Source organism: Lepidochelys kempii, chromosome 2, assembly GCF_965140285.1.
Source record: "Lepidochelys kempii isolate rLepKem1 chromosome 2, rLepKem1.hap1, whole genome shotgun sequence".
Classification (NCBI taxonomy): domain Eukaryota; kingdom Metazoa; phylum Chordata; order Testudines; family Cheloniidae; genus Lepidochelys; species Lepidochelys kempii.
In genome coordinates this window covers 7,208,897-7,227,948 of record NC_136381.1, presented here as the reverse complement: position 1 = coordinate 7,227,948, position 19,052 = coordinate 7,208,897, and the positions used below count along the sequence as shown (strand labels likewise).

Sequence of the window (19,052 nt, the reverse complement as noted above, 5' to 3'; positions counted from 1 at the left end):
CTGTTTGAATCCACCTGGGGACTGGAATATTAAGAGATGTCTCAGAGAAGCAGATTAATGGCCAGATGACAGATGTGTCAAAGGTGTGTGATAAACTTATTTATCTGAAGTTTATCACATGCTTCTGCAATTTATCATATAGATGTCACATTTCTGGTGTTTTAGGATTCTAAAGGATAAGAGATGTCACATAAATATAAGACATAATTATTAATGAGGCCAGGGCATTATAGTTAAATGTAAATGGTGCAGTCTGGTAATCCTGTTTTACTGTCAAACCAATACGATTTTTCATGTCAGAAATTGATGGCAGTAGTGATAAATAAAGGACAGATAAAGTTAATCCAGCTGCTTTGAGTTGAACAGAGAAGGTATTACTTTGAAGGGTTTAACATATTAATAGAATCAAAATGACACTTCAAAATATTTATGGAAATCTTTTTTTAAAGCTTATACAAGAAGAAAAACAAACCCCTATAAAATATTATTAAAATCCTACCCGCAATTAACCATGCTGACACTTAAAAGCTGCTGTCTGATTTACTTAAAAATCTTCTTTCAGTAAATTATTACTCTAAAATACCTTTCTACTCTTCACTTTCTAAAAAAAGGAATTTGAATTTCTTAGGAATAAAAAATATTTTAATGGAGGATATTTTAAAGCCCAAACCTCCAAGTTATAAAATGTAAAGTTAATATAAAGAATAGTCAGGCTATAAGACATGTTTTCTGATCCTTTAATCATTCTTGTGGCTCTTTTCTGAACCTTCTCCAATTTATCAACATCCATCTTGAATTGTGGACATCAGAACTGGACTCAGTACTCCAGCAGCAGTTGCACCAGTTCCAAGTAGAGAGGTGAAACAACCTCTAATTCTACTCCAGATTGAGGGGCACCAAGAATTTTCAGTTAGACACCTTTTTGTCCCCTGAATATTTAATAAACAAAACAGGAGGGGCATGGGCTTGAGTTGAATGTGGGGATACAGATTTCTGGTAGTGCGTCAAGTGTTTCTCATTGTGCAGGTAGGCCTCAAACTGCGAGTACGATGTTTCTTTTTCTGGGAGCACTGTATGGTTCTTTTTCAGTGGAGAGAGCATCCCACATTTGGGTAACCTTCTCCACAAAATATGTTGGCAGTTCTTCACAGCATGTGATACTGCCTTTTGGGGGTAGTGAGAAGGCAAACCAAATTGATGAAGTAATTAGCCTTCCTGAAAAGTTCTGCAGGTTACTTAGCGATTTCAATAACCAATGAGATATATGATCTTTTTCTTTCAATCACGGCTGTTGAATAACAGCGTGGTGAGCCATAAATGTCTTTTGGCACAGTATGCACCCCAAGGGAGAACAGGTGCTTAGCAGGGACACAGCATGGCTGAAAGCAGAGTACCACAAGCAATCCAAAAGCTCTGCTTTCCTTTTCACTTGGGAAAAGAACCATTGCCCTTGTCTCATGCCAGAGCTGTTCAGATTAAATTCATTATTCTCAAAGTATTTTGGACTTTATTTTCAGCACAGTACTTACATCAGGGCCATTGCACAAATCTTAACAAAAGCATTGCGCTTATCTACCTTCAAAAAACCCTACATTAAAAGAACTCTAAGATTGCAAAGCGAAGCACCCAAAAGTTAGGAAATGCTGGGATTAAAGTTGTCTGTGCAACCTTAATTCAGCCCTCTTGTGCATATGCATCATGACAGTCTAATTACATGATCACATACCATTTTTTTCTACCAGACATCTGGCTTCATTCAATGCACAGAATAGGCAGCATTCCTTTGATGGATAACTATTGAATATTCCATTTGATGCTCCTCATTCAATGTGTGGTCCCTGTGCATTATTTATTGAACCACAACCAAACTCAGTGCTTGAATACAGAATTATTACTTTCCTCATGAGCTTTTCACTGAGCCTGTCATGGTAGTTTACAAACATTATTCAATATATCTTCACAACACCACTGTGAGAACAGGTGGTATTACTGTGCCCATTTTACAGATGAGGAACAGAAACGAAGGCCCAGAAAAATCACCCATCTAATGTTGGGCAACCAGAAAATGAGGAACACCCAATTCACAGCCAGCTGTGAACATTTTGGTTTAAGTGCCTGGTCCAACCTCACACAGAAACTGTGTGGCAGAGGCAGAAATAGATTTCAGTTCTTCAGGGCAGCATTCAACTCCCTTAACCATGAGACTATCCTTTCTCTCCCTGCATCCTCTGGATCATTCATGACATACCTTCCAACTATTGCAACAAATAAGGCAGAGGTCCTACCGACAACAGCCTTCTTCACTACAACCCTGATTTATACCCAGAGCACATCCATCTTGTGCATTGAATGAGGCAAGGGGTCCTGTGGAAGAAACAACATGTGACCAAGCAATTAAAGAGTGTATCATCATAATGCATATGCAAAAGGGGACCAAATTAAGGTTACAAAAGCATCCTTGATTAGGGCCTTTTGAGTGCTTGATGATGCAACCTTAACATTCTTTTAACATAGGAAAGTACATCCCAAACTAAGTTTTTTAAAGCTTAAAAAGTTTTAAAGCTTCAAAATTGGGGGTGGGGGACACCACCAAATATTTAACTCTGTGGAAACATATTGTCCCCCACATGGATCATCAGCAGGGTTGGGATCTTTAAATCCACAGCACGGTCCTCTAACCCTTGAGTTAATAAAGCAACTGATAGCATTAGAAGGCTATCATCTTTTATGTAGACCTGCCACTAGAGGGGGATGGAGGAATACACATTGCCAGGACCACTGAATTATGTGCACTCCAGCCCTGGACACCGGTGACCCTTTGTGACAGAATGAATATGTCTGTAAATAAAATAATATTTAATAGCCAAAGAGCTTGAGGGGGTGTGATTCAGATTTAGAAAAAACTCCATCAAACCAGGTGAAATTACCCTACTCAATGAACAAGTGAACAAACCATTTTATTTCTGAGGCAGGCTAGTCTCTGAAATACAACCTCAGGGGTGTGTTGTTAATCTTTCAAAAGGTAGCTATTAAAGGTTTTGTATCCCCAGTGGGCCATCTCTTAGGCCTTGACTAGACAAACCCAGAGAAAAAGCAGCAATCCCCTTACTTTACCCCACTTCATTGTACATGTAGGTAATTCAGAAAAATTGTTTGCAGAGTGGAGGTGGTTGGTCTTGAGTAAGATGGGAAGCCTGGCTGGACACAAAGCTGCGGCAGGGTGTGGTGAGATCTCTGAATGCATGAAAGACAGCTGAGATTCACTTGCTCTCAGAACAGGATGGGGTTGGAACTGCAGTCAGACACAGATTGCTCTTTGGAATACTTAAGGACTGTGTTTTCCCTCGGTAACTTTCAGTGAGAATGCCTGGCCTGGTTTAGCTTATGCAAACTATAAATCTAGGTATGTTATGCAAGGCATTTTTAACTCCATTTTTTTGTTTTAAAATAATCTTGTTCTTACTAAACAATCTGCTGTTGTGTGTGGAGAAGGTTCACCCTAAAACCCTCAAAAGAGGGGTTCCAGATGGCAAAGAGGTCCTGGAACTTAAACCCCAACACTCAGACAATCAGACAGGGGCAAAGGCCTCCATTCCTAGTGAAGCGTGTTGCAAACAGCTGTGGCAGACAAACAAGTGGGCTGATGCCAACCGGACCGAGGAAGCGACAAGAGTTGGCAGTGACTGTGCTGGCTCTAGAGACCTATCTTGCAGGGTCTTTCATCACACACAAATACAATGGAACCTATTTATTGTGAAGCCCCCCTCTTCTCTCCCCCCCCCACCAATTTCACTCTAATCAGAGGGATGTAGACACAAAATACGAAATCAGAATGTGTGGCACTTTTATTATCTAAATAAAATTCTACTCAAATGCTGTCTTCAAAGTAACACGAAAAGTCAAACTTAACCAAATGTTCACTCATTGCTCCCTGAACATTTTCTGGGTTAGAGGATACTCAAGGAGAAACGTGTGACAGCCTCAGAACAAGGGGGGTTGGGTGCTGAGGAGGGGGAAAGAGATTAAACTGGAACTGTTTGCTGCAGAGGTAGCACGCACAGCTCAGAGGTCTCTTCTGAACAATTAACAAGGAGCAGCACCGGAGGAGCAGCTGACTATACCACATTTCTCAGGTAAAACACCGCCTGCCATGAATAATGCACTAGGTAGTGCTATGTCAGAATGGCAACTACAGTGCTGAACTGTTCAGTGCATCCAGGAGGCAAGGGAGCTATGCCTAATACAGCCTAGTGCATGAGCGACATCTAGAAAGTAACATGAAGGAGGATGTGCCTTTTGAAGTTCTTGGGAGATTCCACAGGAGGAAGGACTCTCTGTGCCTGACCAGGGACTTGAACCCTAGACCCTCTGATTAAAAGTCTGATGCTCTACCAACTGAGCTAGCCATCTAGAAAGTACACACCTGCCAGGTGGCTAAATGAATCATAGAATCATAGAATAACAGAGTTGGAAGGAAACTCTGGAGGCCATCTAGTCCAACCCCCTGCCCAGAGCAGGACCAATCCCAACTAAATCATCCCAGCCAGGGCTTTGTCAAGCCTGACCTTAAGATCTTCTAAGGAAGGGGATTCCACCACCTCCCTAGGTAACGCATTCCAGTGTTTCACCACCCTCCTAGTGAAAAAGTTTTTCCAAATATCCAACCTAAATCTCCCCCACTGCAACTTGAGACCATTACTCCTTGTCCTGTCATCTGCTACAAATGGAATAGTTACATTCAGGTAAACACACCTGTTCTGTGCTGGATGTTTCAGACACACCTAGACGTTCTGTGTGGATGAAACATCAACAAAAAGCAGCAGCCCGGTGGTGAACAATCAGCAAGGCCACTGAAGGCTTGAAAAATTACTTCAGTCCCATCCTCCTGTTCCAGAGGGTGTTGGCTACACTATAGGATCTTGGCAGGGTAAAGTGGGGAGAAAGAAGGTGGGAATCTTGGGTTCCATCTTTAAAAGGAGAAAATATAACAGGGAATATGAGCATAGGTGCTGAGTTTTTCTTTTTCCGAGGGGTGCTCCAGCCCCAGATTCTGCCATGAGATATACGTCCCATGAGTTACATTCATAAAAAGGAGGATAGATTTTGTTTTGTTGGCCATTATAAAAGAGGCATTTTAATAGGAAATTGCAGCACACTTAGAAAAGCTATTTTAGTGTGTATACAATGAAAATGTGTGTGTGTTAGTGTTAGAGAGAGACACACAGAGAGACTACCCAAATCTGCTAGAAGTGAGATGTAACATACTATTTTGTACCATTTTATGTGTGCTGACCCATGTCAGTTTTGACACGATAATAAGCTGTTTTTAGCTATAAATTTATGTCTTCCCATTATCCCCTCTTCTCTCCTCCTCGCTTGACTGTTCTTGGCAAGAAAAACCTACTTCAGCTTCCAATTCTGGCCATCATATTCACATTACAAAAATAATTAACCAGTCGTTTTCCTTTATCCACTCACCGTCCTTCTCAAACCGGCACAAGGGAAGTTTTATAAAATCAATACACTTCCTATAAACATTAATCATAAATGTGAAGTATCAAAAAGGAGTTGTGCAAAAAGTTGTCCAGCTTTATAAGGGGTGTGTGGGGGGAACATCATAAGAACATAAGAAAATAGAAGAGAGAAAATAGATGGGAATAATATGGAACAAGAGAGACAGAGATCCACAGCAATCCAAACTAGACTCACAGTCCATCTCGCAGCTCTTGTGTATCATTCGATGTCCCAAGGGATCTAAGGGTTCTTTCCAAGGAAGTCACTGTCAACACAAAAAGAAAGAAAAGAGAAAGAAATGACACCACATTTCAGACAAAAGTATTTATATTTTTAAATGGGGTTTCTTTCAAACCTTTTTGCTAATAACTAACATATGGATAAATAAAAACACAGAACACAGCAAGAGCTGAAGGTCCAACAATACTAACTCCAGGAGAGGAAATTAATAATGTGGAATAATCCTTTTGCATCTTGAGGGTGTATTATACACATTTGTTATATTTATAGACCATAACTGTACAAAGAGATTTACAACAATTCAGATAAACCAAAGAAAATCTCTGCCCCATAGACCTTACAATTGAACAACACAAGCCCAAGAGTGCCCTTTGGTCATTTTCTGTGGTACATTTTCTAAAAAGATTCAGAGGAGGTACAGAAGAATGCTTGGTTTAAATTAATGATCTAAGGATAAGGAGTGGCATGAAAGGAGAAAAATATGTAATAGAGGAAGAAGAGGACGGAACAGTCTAGTATAAATGAATTAAAAGGAAGAAGGAGGCCATGCAGGAGATAAAGCTGGAACAGAGTTCGGGAGCATATGGAAAGCAAGGCTAATCTAAATTGTATGTGGATAATGAAGAGCCAGTGGAGACAGTCAAGCAAAGAGATATGGTGAGAGAGTAGCAGGAAAGGAAAATGACCTTTAAGGTAACCTTAAATGAGCTCTACTCCACACTCCAGAAGAATAAGGTCACTGTCAATATGTTCTGTGACCCCCTCAAGTTCACTGTCAATATGTCCCGTGGGAAAATTAGGCCGTGTCTCCCAAATACGGCATTCGGTTCAACTCCAAGCATGTCTGACCACTGTTAAACATCTACCCCAACTGTACAGCCTGAAAGACTGTTGGTGTCCAAGTAAATGTACTTTTCACCCTGAATTCTAGATGCAGATTTGAAATCCTAAAGTAAGACACCCCACAAAGGACACATGGGCTGCAGAGTCAATTGGCTGCTACATTAAAGAGTCTACATTATTTTTAAAATTTAAGAACAAAAAGGTAAATCTCACATTCATGGTATTATCAGATTAGTCCAGTGGATCCCAGAGCATAAGAACATAAGAATGGCCATACTGGGTCAGACCAAAGGTCCATCCAGCCCAGTCCTGTCTGCCAACAGCAGCCAATGCCAGGTGCCCCAGAGGGAGAGAACCTAACAGGCAATGATCAAGTGACTTCTCTCCTGACAAACAGAGGCTAGGGACACCATTCCTTACCCATCCAGGCTAATAACCATGAATGGACTTAACCTCCATGAATTTATCCAGTTCTCTTTTAAATCCTGTTATAGTCCGAGCCTTCACAACCTCCTCAGGCAAAGAGTTCCACGGGTTGACTGTGCGCTGAGTGAAGAACTTCCTTTTATTTGTTTTAAACTTGCTGCCCATTAAGTTCATTTGGTGGCCCCTAGTTCTTATATTATGGGAACAAGTAAATAACTTTTCCTTATTTACTTTCTCCACACCACTCATGATTTTATAGACCTCTATCATGTCCCATCCTTAGTCTCCTCTTTTCCAAGCTGAAAAGTCCAAGCCTCTTATTCCCTCCTCATATGGGACCCATTCCAAACCCCTAATCATTTTAGTTGCCCTTTTCTGAACCTTTTCTAATGCCAGTATATCTTTTTTGAGATGAGGGGACCACATCTGTACACAGTATTCAAGATGTGGGCCTACCACGGATTTATATAAAGGCAATATGATATTCTCTGTCTTATTCTCTATCCCTTTTTTAATGATTCCTAACATCCTGTTTGCTTTTTAGACTGCTGCTGCACACTGTGTGGACGTCTTCAGAGAACTATCCACGATGACTCCAAGATCTCTTTCCTGATTAGTTGTAGCTAACCTAGCCCCATTATATTGTATGTATAGTTGAGGTTATTTTTCCCAATGGGCATTACTTTACATTTATTCACATTAAATTTCATTTGCCATTTTGTTGCCCAGTCACTTAGTTTTGTGAGATCTTTTTGAAGTTCTTCACAGTCTGCTTTGGTCTTAACTATCTTGAGCAGTTTAGTATCATCTACAAACTTTGCCACCTCACTGTTTACCCCTTTCTCCAGATCATTTATGAATAAGTTGAACAGGATTGGTCCTAGGACTGACCCTTGGGGAACACCACTAGTTTCCCCTCTCCATTCTGAAAATTTACCATTTATTCCTTCCCTTTGTTCCCTGTCTTTTAACCAGTTCTCAGTCCATGAAAGGATCTTCCCTCCTATCCCAATACAACTTAATTTATGTAAGAGCCTTTGGTGAGGGACCTTTGGTGAGCAGCACTGAGGTAGTGTAAAAATGGAACAGCCTGCAGCCACCTTCTTCTTTAACCCAGTGATATAGCCTCTGGATTCCACAGCTCCCACATGCAACTGTACATCTTCATCTGAGCAGCCTTCCATTGAGCGAAAGAGCGATAACTGCTTGCTGGGATCCCGAGTCTCTGCAAACCTCACACCCTTGTATTAGTGACTAGGGTGGCTGCAACTGCATGTTGATCTCCATGGGTCACGCTTTGTCCATCCTTATACGACAGACATTCATTTTTCCCCACTCCCAGACGGCGTGCGTTCATTCTTGTCAACCCGCACCTTGTTAGGAACACCGAAACTGCTCTACCAGAACAGATCAAAAAATCAATTAGCCCCAAATCCTGTCACCGACACTGGCCAATGCCAAATGCTTCAGAAGAAGGCATAAATCCCCGGTAATTACCTCACCGAGGATTTTGTTTGTGGTTGGTGTGCCTTAGTATGCAACTCCCGAGGAGCTAAGAAACAACATACATTGCCGCTTTCCACTCACCCGTGCTCTCGTTCATCTCCTCCCCGAGTCTCATTCCATCCCATTCTGTTCCAAAGAAGAGGCTGGTCACAAGCCGTGAATGTGAGGAGGCATCACGCGCCAAGCCAATGATTCATCCAAATGCTGAGGTTTTTATTCAGGCAAAAATCCCCCCCCCCCCCCCCCGTGTAATAGGAAACCATTGTGCCTGAGCCCAAATCCGTCCTAGGGCTCCGCTCCCTCCCCTGTCCCATCAGTGGTTTCTCCTTGAGCTGGCATAAGCCATAAAAAACCATCATGGCAGTTAAACTGCCACTCCACAAACACTCTGTGCTCCCCTCCCTTCCGGTGTGCACGAAGGGCCCACGTACAGAATGCAATGCAGGCCAAGGCCGATTTGCAGACAGTGTGCTGTTCTGGTCACCCCATATCCCCCTAATCATTTTTGTTGCCCTTCTCTGTACCTTTTCCAATTCTCCATTGGAAATGTACAGAGAACGGAAAAAAAAAAAAAGAGTAGGGGTCTGGAACAGCTTCCATATGAGGAGAGATTAAAAAGACGGAGACCGTTCAGCTTGGAAAAGAGACAACTGAGGGAGGATATGATAGAGGTCTATAAATCATGATTGGTGTGGAGACCGTGAATAAGGAAGTGTTATTTATCCCATCACATAATAGGCAGCAGGTTTAAAACAAACAAAAGGAAGTTCTTCTTCACACAACGCACAGTCAACCTGTGGAGCTAATTGTCAGGGGATGCTGCGAAGGCCAGAACTATAACTGGCTTCAAAAAAGAATTAGATCGTTTCATAGAGGATAAATACATCAATAGCCGTTAGCCAAAATGGTCAGGGATGAAAGCCCGTGCTCGGGGTGTCCCTAGCCTCTGTTTCCCAGAAGCTGGGACTGGATGATAGGGAATGGATCACTTGATTCTGTTCTGTTCATTCGCTTTGAAGCGCCTGGCATTGACCACTGTCAGAAGACAGGATACTGGGCTAGATGGACCATTGGTCTGAACCAGTATGGCCATTCTTATGTTTATGAGGGATGCGGAGGCACCAAAGCAGGACTGGCCTGGAGCAATGGGCCTGATCTTACATGCATCTGAGTATCCTTATCTCCCATGGGAATCAAGGCGATCCTGCACCTGGCAGGATCAGGACCTGTAAAAAGCCTTCAATCAGGCCAGAGATCACCGTGAAGTGGCAAATTACAGCAGGCATAACCCTGCAAGTTAAGAGCAGGCTGACCTCCACAATAAGCACCCTGGGCTCTAAGGTAGTTAGCAAGAATAGTTTAAACTCTCATCCAAGGCCTCATCCTCTTGCATCTTGACTGCTGCAACCTCCTCCTTCTGGCCTCGATAAATCCCATCATGCCACACTCATATCCATTCAAAATGCTGCAGCAAAGATCATTTTCCTGGTTCCTTGCTTCAACCATGTCAACAACAAAAAATGCGTCACGTTATCACTGGGGCAGGAGGTGGTAAGGTCCTCCTTCACAAGTTACGCCCTGCCCCACTTCATTGTGCAGTTTAGTCTCCCAAGTTGCAGGAACACGTCTTTTGAACTTTGCCAACCCAGAATGTTCTAGATCTAACAGGTACAGTCACCAGAGTTGTAAAAGGCAACTCAGGAGGCTCTTGCTGGGGAGGGGAGGCACTGAATGACTTAATTATATTTTAAAAGCTGAGTTCCAGCTTCCATTCTCATCTTCCTGTTTCAGTTGTTCAGGACTTCCTCATACAAATTCCATGTTTTGTCTCAGCCGAAGGGAGTGATTTTTTTTTTAACTTTGAGCCAAAGAGGTGCTTTTGAATTTTGCAACTGGGAAAAACAAACCAAAAAAAAGCTACCTTTTCCATATGTTCCCATTGGAATGGCTGCAGCTAGAAACTTGACTTGTTTTGCACTCCACGACGACTTAAGATTTATCAAAATCAGTCCAGCAGATTTTTAAAGCTAACAGTGAGACTCTTGTAAATCAACAACATAAGTTGGCTTTTATTACTTATGTTATTTAATCTATGCCACAAAATATACAAGATACAGAAAAGTGACTAAGTTAAATCCAGAAGAAAACATTTTTTTGAATGTTTGATGTCTGAACCTCAATGTTGAATCAACAGTAGATTTGTTTATTTTTCCTTCTTGCATTTAACATATCAAGTATGTAAGCACTTGACAAATACACAATGAAAGACACTAAATAAATACAGGCTATTATTATTACTTATCTCTTGGATTTTCTCAAGACACTCTCAATGGTACAAACATATATACATCACTGGTTGCTCTAGTATCTTAGGTCATGAAAAAGAACAGATAACTGGTATGGACTCATCACCTGACTGTGGAATTGGAAGCCAGGAAATCCTAAATTCTAATCCTTGTTCTGACACTGTCATAAATATAAAGGGAAGGGTAAACCCCTTTAAAATCCTTCCTGGCCAGAGAAAAAAATCCTCTCACCTGTAAAGGTTTAAGAAGCTAAAGGTAACCTCGCTGGCACCTGACCAAAATGACCAATGAGGAGACAAGATACTTTCAAAAGCTCGGAGGAGGGAGAGAAACAAAGGGTCTCCGTCTGTCTATATGCTGGTTTCTGCCGGGGATAGACCAGGAATGGAGTCTTAGAACATTTAGTAAGTAATCTAGCTAGGTATGTGTTAGATTATGATTTCTTTAAATGGCTGAGAAAAGAACTGTGCTGAATAGAATAACTTTCTGTCTGTGTATCTTTTTGGTAACTTAAGGTTTTGCCTAGAGGGGTTCTCTACGTTTTGAATCTAATAACCCTGTAAGGTATCTACCATCCTGATTTTACAGGGGGGATTTCTTTATTTCTATTTACTTTTATTTCTATTAAAAGTCTTCTTGTAAGAAAAATGAATGCTTTTTCATTGTTCTCAGATCCAAGGGTTTGGGTCTGTGGTCACCTATGCAAATTGGTGAGGCTTTTTATCCAGCATTTCCCAGGAAAGGGGGGTGCAAGTGTTGGGAGGATTGTTCATTGTTCTTAAGATCCAAGGGTCTGGGTCTGTAGTCACCTAGGCAAATTGGTGAGGCTTTTTACCAAACCTTGTCCAGGAAGTGGGGTGCAAGGTTTTGGGAAGTATTTTGGGGGGAAAGACGTTTCCAAACAGCTCTTCCCCAGTAACCAGTATTTGTTTGGTGGTGGTGGTAGCGGCCAATCCAAGGACAAAGGGTGGAATATTTTGTAGCTTGGGGAAGTTTTGACCTAAGCTGGTAAAGATAAGCTTAGGAGGTTTTTTATGCAGGTCCCCACATCTGTACCCTAGCTTTCAGAGTGGGGGAGGAACCTTGACAGACACTGACTCCATCTGTGACTTATCCAAGCCACTTCATTATTCTGTGGCTTAGTTTTGCTATCAGTAAGGCAGAAGTAATATTTCTCTCTCTCGTAGGATTAATTCATCGATTTGTAACATACCTTGACAGTGAAAACTGCTACATAAGCAATAAGAATTACCCTTTTCAGGAGCCTGGGTGGTGTGACGAACTGTATTGCCACCTTGAGGTACTGGGGATGGTCAATTTTTTTCCATCACAACTGGTTTTTAATGGAAAACTGGGCTTTTGACTAAAGATTTTTGTTTTTCATGAGAAGTGTCCGCTTTTCCATGGGAAATTCCAGCTTTTCATCAAAAAGCGGAACACCTAAAAATTAAAAGGTTTTTGGTTCAATACCAAAAGTTTCAATTCCAAAAAGCCGCCCAAGGGAGTTGTAGTTCCCAGGTTTTCTGACCCCATCTTCCCAATGAGCTAGCTATGCACCATGGCTGCTCAGCAAGAAGGGGGACTGTTCTGCATCATGGAAAATGTAGTCCAGACAAAGCCCAGCAGCCCATAAAGGAGAATGGGAGCACAAGGCACGCAAACTACAACTCCCATGAGGCATCACAGTGGCATTTCCTAATCAATTTTCTTTCTTTCTTTTTTTTTTTTTTGGTTTTGAGTCAAAAGTTTGGTTGAATTTTTTCCAGTTTAGATTTTTCACTAAAAATCAACAAAAATATTTATTTTCAATTTCAACATAATTTTCTATGAAAAAATTCTGACTAGCTCTAAGTGGAAATGGAGAGAAAGAAGAAAGCTTGCACATGAAAGGAGGGGGAATATTAGTTGCATTCTCCATAAAATCTCTGCCAGCTGGCTGGAAAGACCCAAGAATAGAACAAAGCCTGCTTGGTCCTTGTTATCTTTCCCAAAACCCAAACAACCAATAAAGCCTTTTAATTTAATTAGCATGCTTTTAATTACAGGAGGAGAAAGAGTATCAACAAAACAGTGAAGTGAGAGGGTCCTTGCTTACAAACTTCATCCATCCATCCCACTTCATTCTTTGATTCAATCTCCCACCGACACCAGCTACTTCTAATGACAAATCTGCTGAGCTCTGCATCCAGAATGTTTCTGTTCCTAAAGGCACAGTAAACATTCACTGTCATCACAGTTCGTAAAGCTCCACACACCCAAGTCCCTGAAACACAGTTCAGAAATTCCCACAAATTCATGCTGCAATATGACCCTTTTAAAGTTGCCACGGTCAATGAGATCTTGAGTCATCCATATAAGTGCCAGGCACAGGCTGGAACAGCTGTAATAATTAATGCATCCAAATTTCAGAAATGAGTCATATATTGGAGAAGTGAAGACGTTAACTTCAGTAGGGGTCTCAGCCAGTGGTCCCTTTTTTGCCCTCTCTCCCCGCCTTTTACCTCCCATGTATTTTTCCATCTTGTACACTAGGGATGAGATATTCAAAACAACCTAGGGGATTTGGATGCCTGATGCAGTCTGTGATGAAGTGACTCACCAGCCAGTGTGCTATCTTGTACCTGGATGAGGCATTATTCTTTTGGGTTATTTTCTCTCTGTAACCCCATCAACCAACCATTCAGATTTTGTGGTGGTTTCCTTTGTCTTGTGACTTGGCCCTCCAGCCAGGTCACATTTTGTCTCACATCTTTTTTGGTTAATCCGACTTCAACTCAACAGTAGTCCCAAAACAGGTCATCAGCCTTGGTCTAGGCCCAACAAAGTCCTTCTGGCCCTTGTGTTTGGGATCTTTACACTAGTTTCTTCAGTGAGGTTGTAGGGAAACCCATTCCCTCACTCTATCCTGTGTTCGAGCCCAGAGACCTGCAACAAGCAGTTAAGGTCTGTCTCATTGGATCTTTTGATTCTTCCCTGGGCTAATTCCTACTCTGACCTGCCTTCTCAGGTGCCTCGCATTGCTGGCAGGGTCCCATTATGCCAAAGGAAAGAGAACTATTCTAACAGAGATAAAGACTGGCACCAGCCCTTCTGTCCCACAGTTTCCACAAGGGTCCATCAGTCATCTATACTGCTACTCCAGATCCACAGGAAATCTAAGGCACCTTGGCTCTCTGTTGTGCTCCACTCTGGGAGCTGAGAATGAGAGGTCTATCCATCGCCCAGGACTGGGGCCTTCAGAATTGAGTTTCTCTCTTTTAATGCTCCTCCTCCAAGTCTGGCGTGCTTCACAGGAACAGTGGGGTGCAGCATTCTGAGTCCAGATCTGCTCTTTAACCCTTCCTGTGTAGTGAGGGGTTTGTATACCTCCAAGTCATCCTTTGATTTGACTGTAAACCAGGGTCACCTCCCCACCTTCACTTATCTCCTTTGGGCTTCCCTAGGTTGAAATTAAAAGGTGTTCAATAGTAACAGGATCACCTGGGTATCTTGGCCAACACTTCCTCTTCTCTACGAAACAGGATCTAGTATCCACAGCGGTGTATGGACAATTTGATAACACAAACAGCTGCCGCCTTTGCTATACATTCACCTCAGTGCCAGCATCTCACTCAATGCTTTGTAAAGCACTTGGAGATGCAATAATATGAGAGCCCCGAAGTCGTTACACTTTAGCTAATAATTATTTTTTGTAGGATATACAGAGAGGTCCAAAGGATAAATTGAGAGTTTTCACTAATGTCCGTTAGCTTCTCTAACAGCAGAGTTTAACCTTTCTAGAGGTCTCCCACGTACGATAATTTCCTCCTGAGTTTTTTATATCCACATTCTTAACAAATCAATCTAAAGTGCAATCTATATATCGCCCATTTCCAAGATGAAACATGACAGCTTCTAAAAATATTTCAAGGCCAATTAGACCTTCAGAGAAGAACTCAATGCAGCAGCAACACACAGTATGGTACTTGCCATAAGGAACTCGTCAGATAACAGAATGAGTCAAGGCGGCCTACGCATTCTCAAATGTACTCAATTGATGAGAATGTATTAGGGTTATGTATATCATTCAAGTAGGAAAGAAGTAGTTCATCATGATGATATGTTTTTGACTTCTGCAGAGAAAACCATGGCAATTCAGAGTGAAGGCTACCCCCTTAATGTCTTCGGACTGCCAAACTAGGGAGATCTATGGAAGACAGGCTGATCTGATCTTCCATAGGTTCTGTGTAACAGCAGCATAGATCTTTGATATTTTGTATTTTAGAGCAAAGAAATTTGTTTGAGACAATTAATATGTCAACACCAGTTGCAGAGCCACGGAAAGGCCAATTTTGGACCCAATACAGTGGCGTTGCTTTTAAAGTGTCACAGGCTCTTTGCTCAGTGCAAGAGCATTTGGGCTGGGTGACCCAGAAGTCATTTCTAGCTTTAGCATCAGCAGTGTAGTTGAGGATAAATGTGGGTAAATGGAGTTTACCCACTTCTCATTTTGGGGAATATGAAGTTTAATCTTTTACCACTACACCACTGATCAGTATATGTGATATTTAAACACAGTGGGGCAGATCCCCAGTGAGTGTAACTGATGTCACAGGAACTGCACTGATTTGTGTAAATTGACGATCTGACTCAGAATATCCATATATTCTCTTGGAAGCTTTAAAAGCAATTGGTCCCAAAATGGCTACCAAAATTTTAGAGCACCTCGGGGACAGTACAGAAGCCTTTGCTCAGCCCCTCAGATCAAAGAAATGGGATGCACACTGCACCAACCTGTCATGTGACATCATTAACAAGCAAGTAGCAGGAATCTGAGATAGAAGATCCCTATTAGAGCATTCTGATGCTCCAACCGGCCAGTGCAGGATTGCTCCCTCCAGTGCATTCTTTAGTGATTAGTCCTTCAGACATGATCTACCGAACCAATTCCCTTTATTGGTGGTGTTTATTTTCTTTATTTATAAGGCATTTACTAGGTGGCAGCTAAGTGCTGCTCAATAAAAAAAAAAAAAGAACACAAACCCCTTTTTAAAAAAGTTACTACAAAAGTCCCCAATCAGCTAAATGTAATCCATAACCTTGGAATTAAAAAAAAAAAATCTGGCCCAAACACAAAAGCCGATAGTTATCAGGCAAACCTCCTTACCCACAAAGAGGACAGTTCCTAAACATCAAGAGGAATGAGGAAAGTAGACACAAAAACACAGGGAAGGGGACCAAAACATGGCTTCAAAAATATAGGCCACCTAAACAAGCCAAACGTTTACTCTCGTACTACATATTTCTTAGACACCTAGCATCATGATTTCTAAGCAATGAGATAGCAAACTAGCAGAATATAAATTGCATCATCGCCACTGGCTACAGCTATGATTCAAAATCCTCTAACTCTACAGGAGCAAGTGAAGCAATAGGGAAACAGTGATGCCTTGTGGATAAAACACTGGGCTGGCATTAAGAAGACCTGGCTATTCGTGGCTCTGTCACTAGCCTGCTGGGTAACCTTGGGCAAGTCACTTCCCTGCTCTGTGCCTCAGTTTCCCCATCTGTAAAGTGATACTGACCTCCTTTGTAAATCACTTTGAAATCTATGGATGAAAAGCACTACATGTTATTCTAATAGGTTGAGTGCCACTAATTTTTCCACAGATCCTCTTCCAGCTTTTTGTTGCATCGTTTTACCTAATTTTGCTGTTTCACCAACCTCATGCTAGGACATTTTCCCCTTGCTGGTCGCACCAATCTTTGTAACAGCCTGCCTTCCCCAGGGTTGTGAGTGCCAGTGCATAATCTCAGTAAGAGCAGCTGATCACAGAAGGCAAAAATAACTGCAACAACATCAGTGACCAGTACAGCATCAAGAAGCTATTTTATAGTTATCTCTTCATTCCAAAGGATACCCAAGTGCTTTAAAAGCATTATAAATTCATAGATTTTAGGGCCAGAATGAACTATTCTGATGATCCAGCCCATCCTCCTGCATAACACAGGCCATAGAATTTCATCTTGCAGTTCCTGACCATCACTTGCAGTTGAACAAGAGCTACATTTTACAGAGACATCAAATCTTGATTTAAAGACTCCGAGTGATGCCGAATCCATCATGCCTCTCAGCAAGCTGTTCTAATGCTTGGTCACCCTCATTTTTAAAGTTTGATTTGGTCTAGCTTCAACTTCCAATAACTAGATCTTGTTCTGCTTTTGTCTGCTAGATTAATGAGCCGTGTACTATCCGTTATCTTCTCCCCTCGTAGGTATTTGTAAACCTTGATCAAGTCACCTCTTGAATTTCTCAGTAAGCTAAATAAAGAGAGGCTTTTTGTATCTTTCCAGTCCTCAGTTCTTGAGGCTCTCCTCTGAACCCTTTCCAGTTTTACACCATGTTTCATAAAGCATTGGCACCATTATTCCAGCAGAGGAATAAAGAAATCACTTCAGACAGCACTGAAATGCAGACACTAGTGATGGAGAACACAACATCACACAACAGCAGTTCAGAACAAGAAGTGAAGAGTACTATAAATACTTGAAAGTTCAGGCAGAATTCAGTGGTTACATACAAAATGAAATCGGACAAGGATATTTATGATAAATCCTGATCTCTTTTGAGAAGTGTCACAGATTCTGAAATGACCGTAAGCAGCCAGAAACTGAGGTCTATATTCAATCTGCAAGACTAACCTTAGCACCATGCTGGGTCATGGTATCGGAACTCGTTCGGAGGAATTTCACCCCCTTCTGCAGCACTTGGCTTTTTCCTGGAAGTACGTCCTCTGAAGCAGCAAGAGTCCCATTGCCACCACAAAGCATCTCAAAGGTTAGCAGGGAATCCATTCTTTCTTATTGCTATTCAGCTTGCTAAGTGCATGATTCCTCACCCCCACATATATCACAAATGCTTTGTCTACACTACAAATGCTTTCCTGCTATAGCTATACTGGTAAAGCTATACTGGCAAAGACCCTGAGTGTAGACATAACATTAGCTGTGCCGACAGAAGCACTCTTCTGTTGGCATACTTGAATCTACACCAGAGAAATAACCAGCCTAGTTATGTTGGCCAGGGCCTGTGGCTTTTTCACACCCCTGACTGGCACCGCTATGCCAATAAAACTTTGTAGTGTAGAAGCGGTGCCAATAAAACTTTGTAGTGTAGAACTGGCCAAAGGGAAATTGCTGAAATTTCTATTCTATAGCAGGGATTCCCTTAACTTTGAGACACCAGGAGCCGCAAGGACTGCATGAGAGGGTTGCTTGTGATGGTTGGGGAGCAGGGCTTGACAGCCCAGGGTGTCACTTTCAGTTTATATCTTATGTTCCTAATGCTCAGGCTTCAGAGTTACAACAAGCCACTGGCAGGGGTCAGGAAGGGATGTCCCTCCCCCTGCAATGTATTCTGGGAGGTTGTTGTATCTTCTTCCTCTGAAGCATTAGGGATGGCCACAGGTGGTGACAGGACACTGGACGGGGTCGCACTGAGCATTCTCTCTCTCTCAAGTGCTTGGCTGGCTGGTTCTTGCTCATATGCCCAGGGTCTAACTGATCGCCATATGTGGGGTTAGGAAGGAATTTTCCTCCAGATCAGATTGGCAGTGACATTGAACGGGGGGTTCACCTTCCTCTGCGGCGAGTGGGTCAATTGCCAGGATTATCTGGGTCTATCTCTCTCAGTCATTGTCCTTCCACTGCAGGGTCCTCATACACTGGTGCTCCTCAGACTCACTTATACCCCTTGGACTCTGCTGTGGCACATAAATGACTGATCTCCTGTGGGTCTTATTTCCTTTGTTGTTGGATTTTGTGCGTGGATGCTGGTGGCCTGGGATACACAGAAGGTCAGACTAGATAATCAATTGGTCTCTTCTGGCCCTGATCTTTATGACACACTAATTTGCATAACTCTATAATCAGGATAAACTCATTGATCCTCTGTGTTATTAATGAAATTGACTCTTTTTTTATTTTTTCGGTGACAGGTTCAGCATCTTTTTTTACAAGTTTTACAGATGGGGAAGCTGAGACTCAGAGATATTAAAGCCTTGCCTGACGTCACACAGCAGGTCTGTAGAAGAGGCAGAATTGAATTCTAGAAGTCTTGACTCCTAGTTATAGTGACTTGATCCTATTCCTTACCTACCTCAGTTCTTATGATGTGTCAGTCACTGCAGGCACAGGGGAGAGAAACCAGTAATTCTGACTCCCAGGCCTTCTCTCTAA

General features: G+C 42.0%; 1 protein-coding gene and 1 non-coding gene across 13 annotated transcripts in view; both read right to left on the bottom strand.

The window, feature by feature from the left end:
• Window positions 1-19,052, bottom strand: part of TSNARE1 (t-SNARE domain containing 1) — a 693,119-nt gene that overhangs the window by 396,945 nt on the left and 277,122 nt on the right. For all 12 annotated transcript variants that reach the window (XM_073329996.2, XM_073329995.2, XM_078851414.1 and 9 more), the window contains one exon: window positions 5,710-5,779. In XM_073329996.2, coding sequence (XP_073186097.1) covers window positions 5,710-5,779 — 70 coding nt within the window. The remainder of the gene's footprint in view (window positions 1-5,709; window positions 5,780-19,052) is intronic.
• Window positions 4,338-4,409, bottom strand: TRNAK-UUU (transfer RNA lysine (anticodon UUU)). The gene has a single exon. It is a non-coding gene; the product is annotated as a tRNA-Lys (tRNA).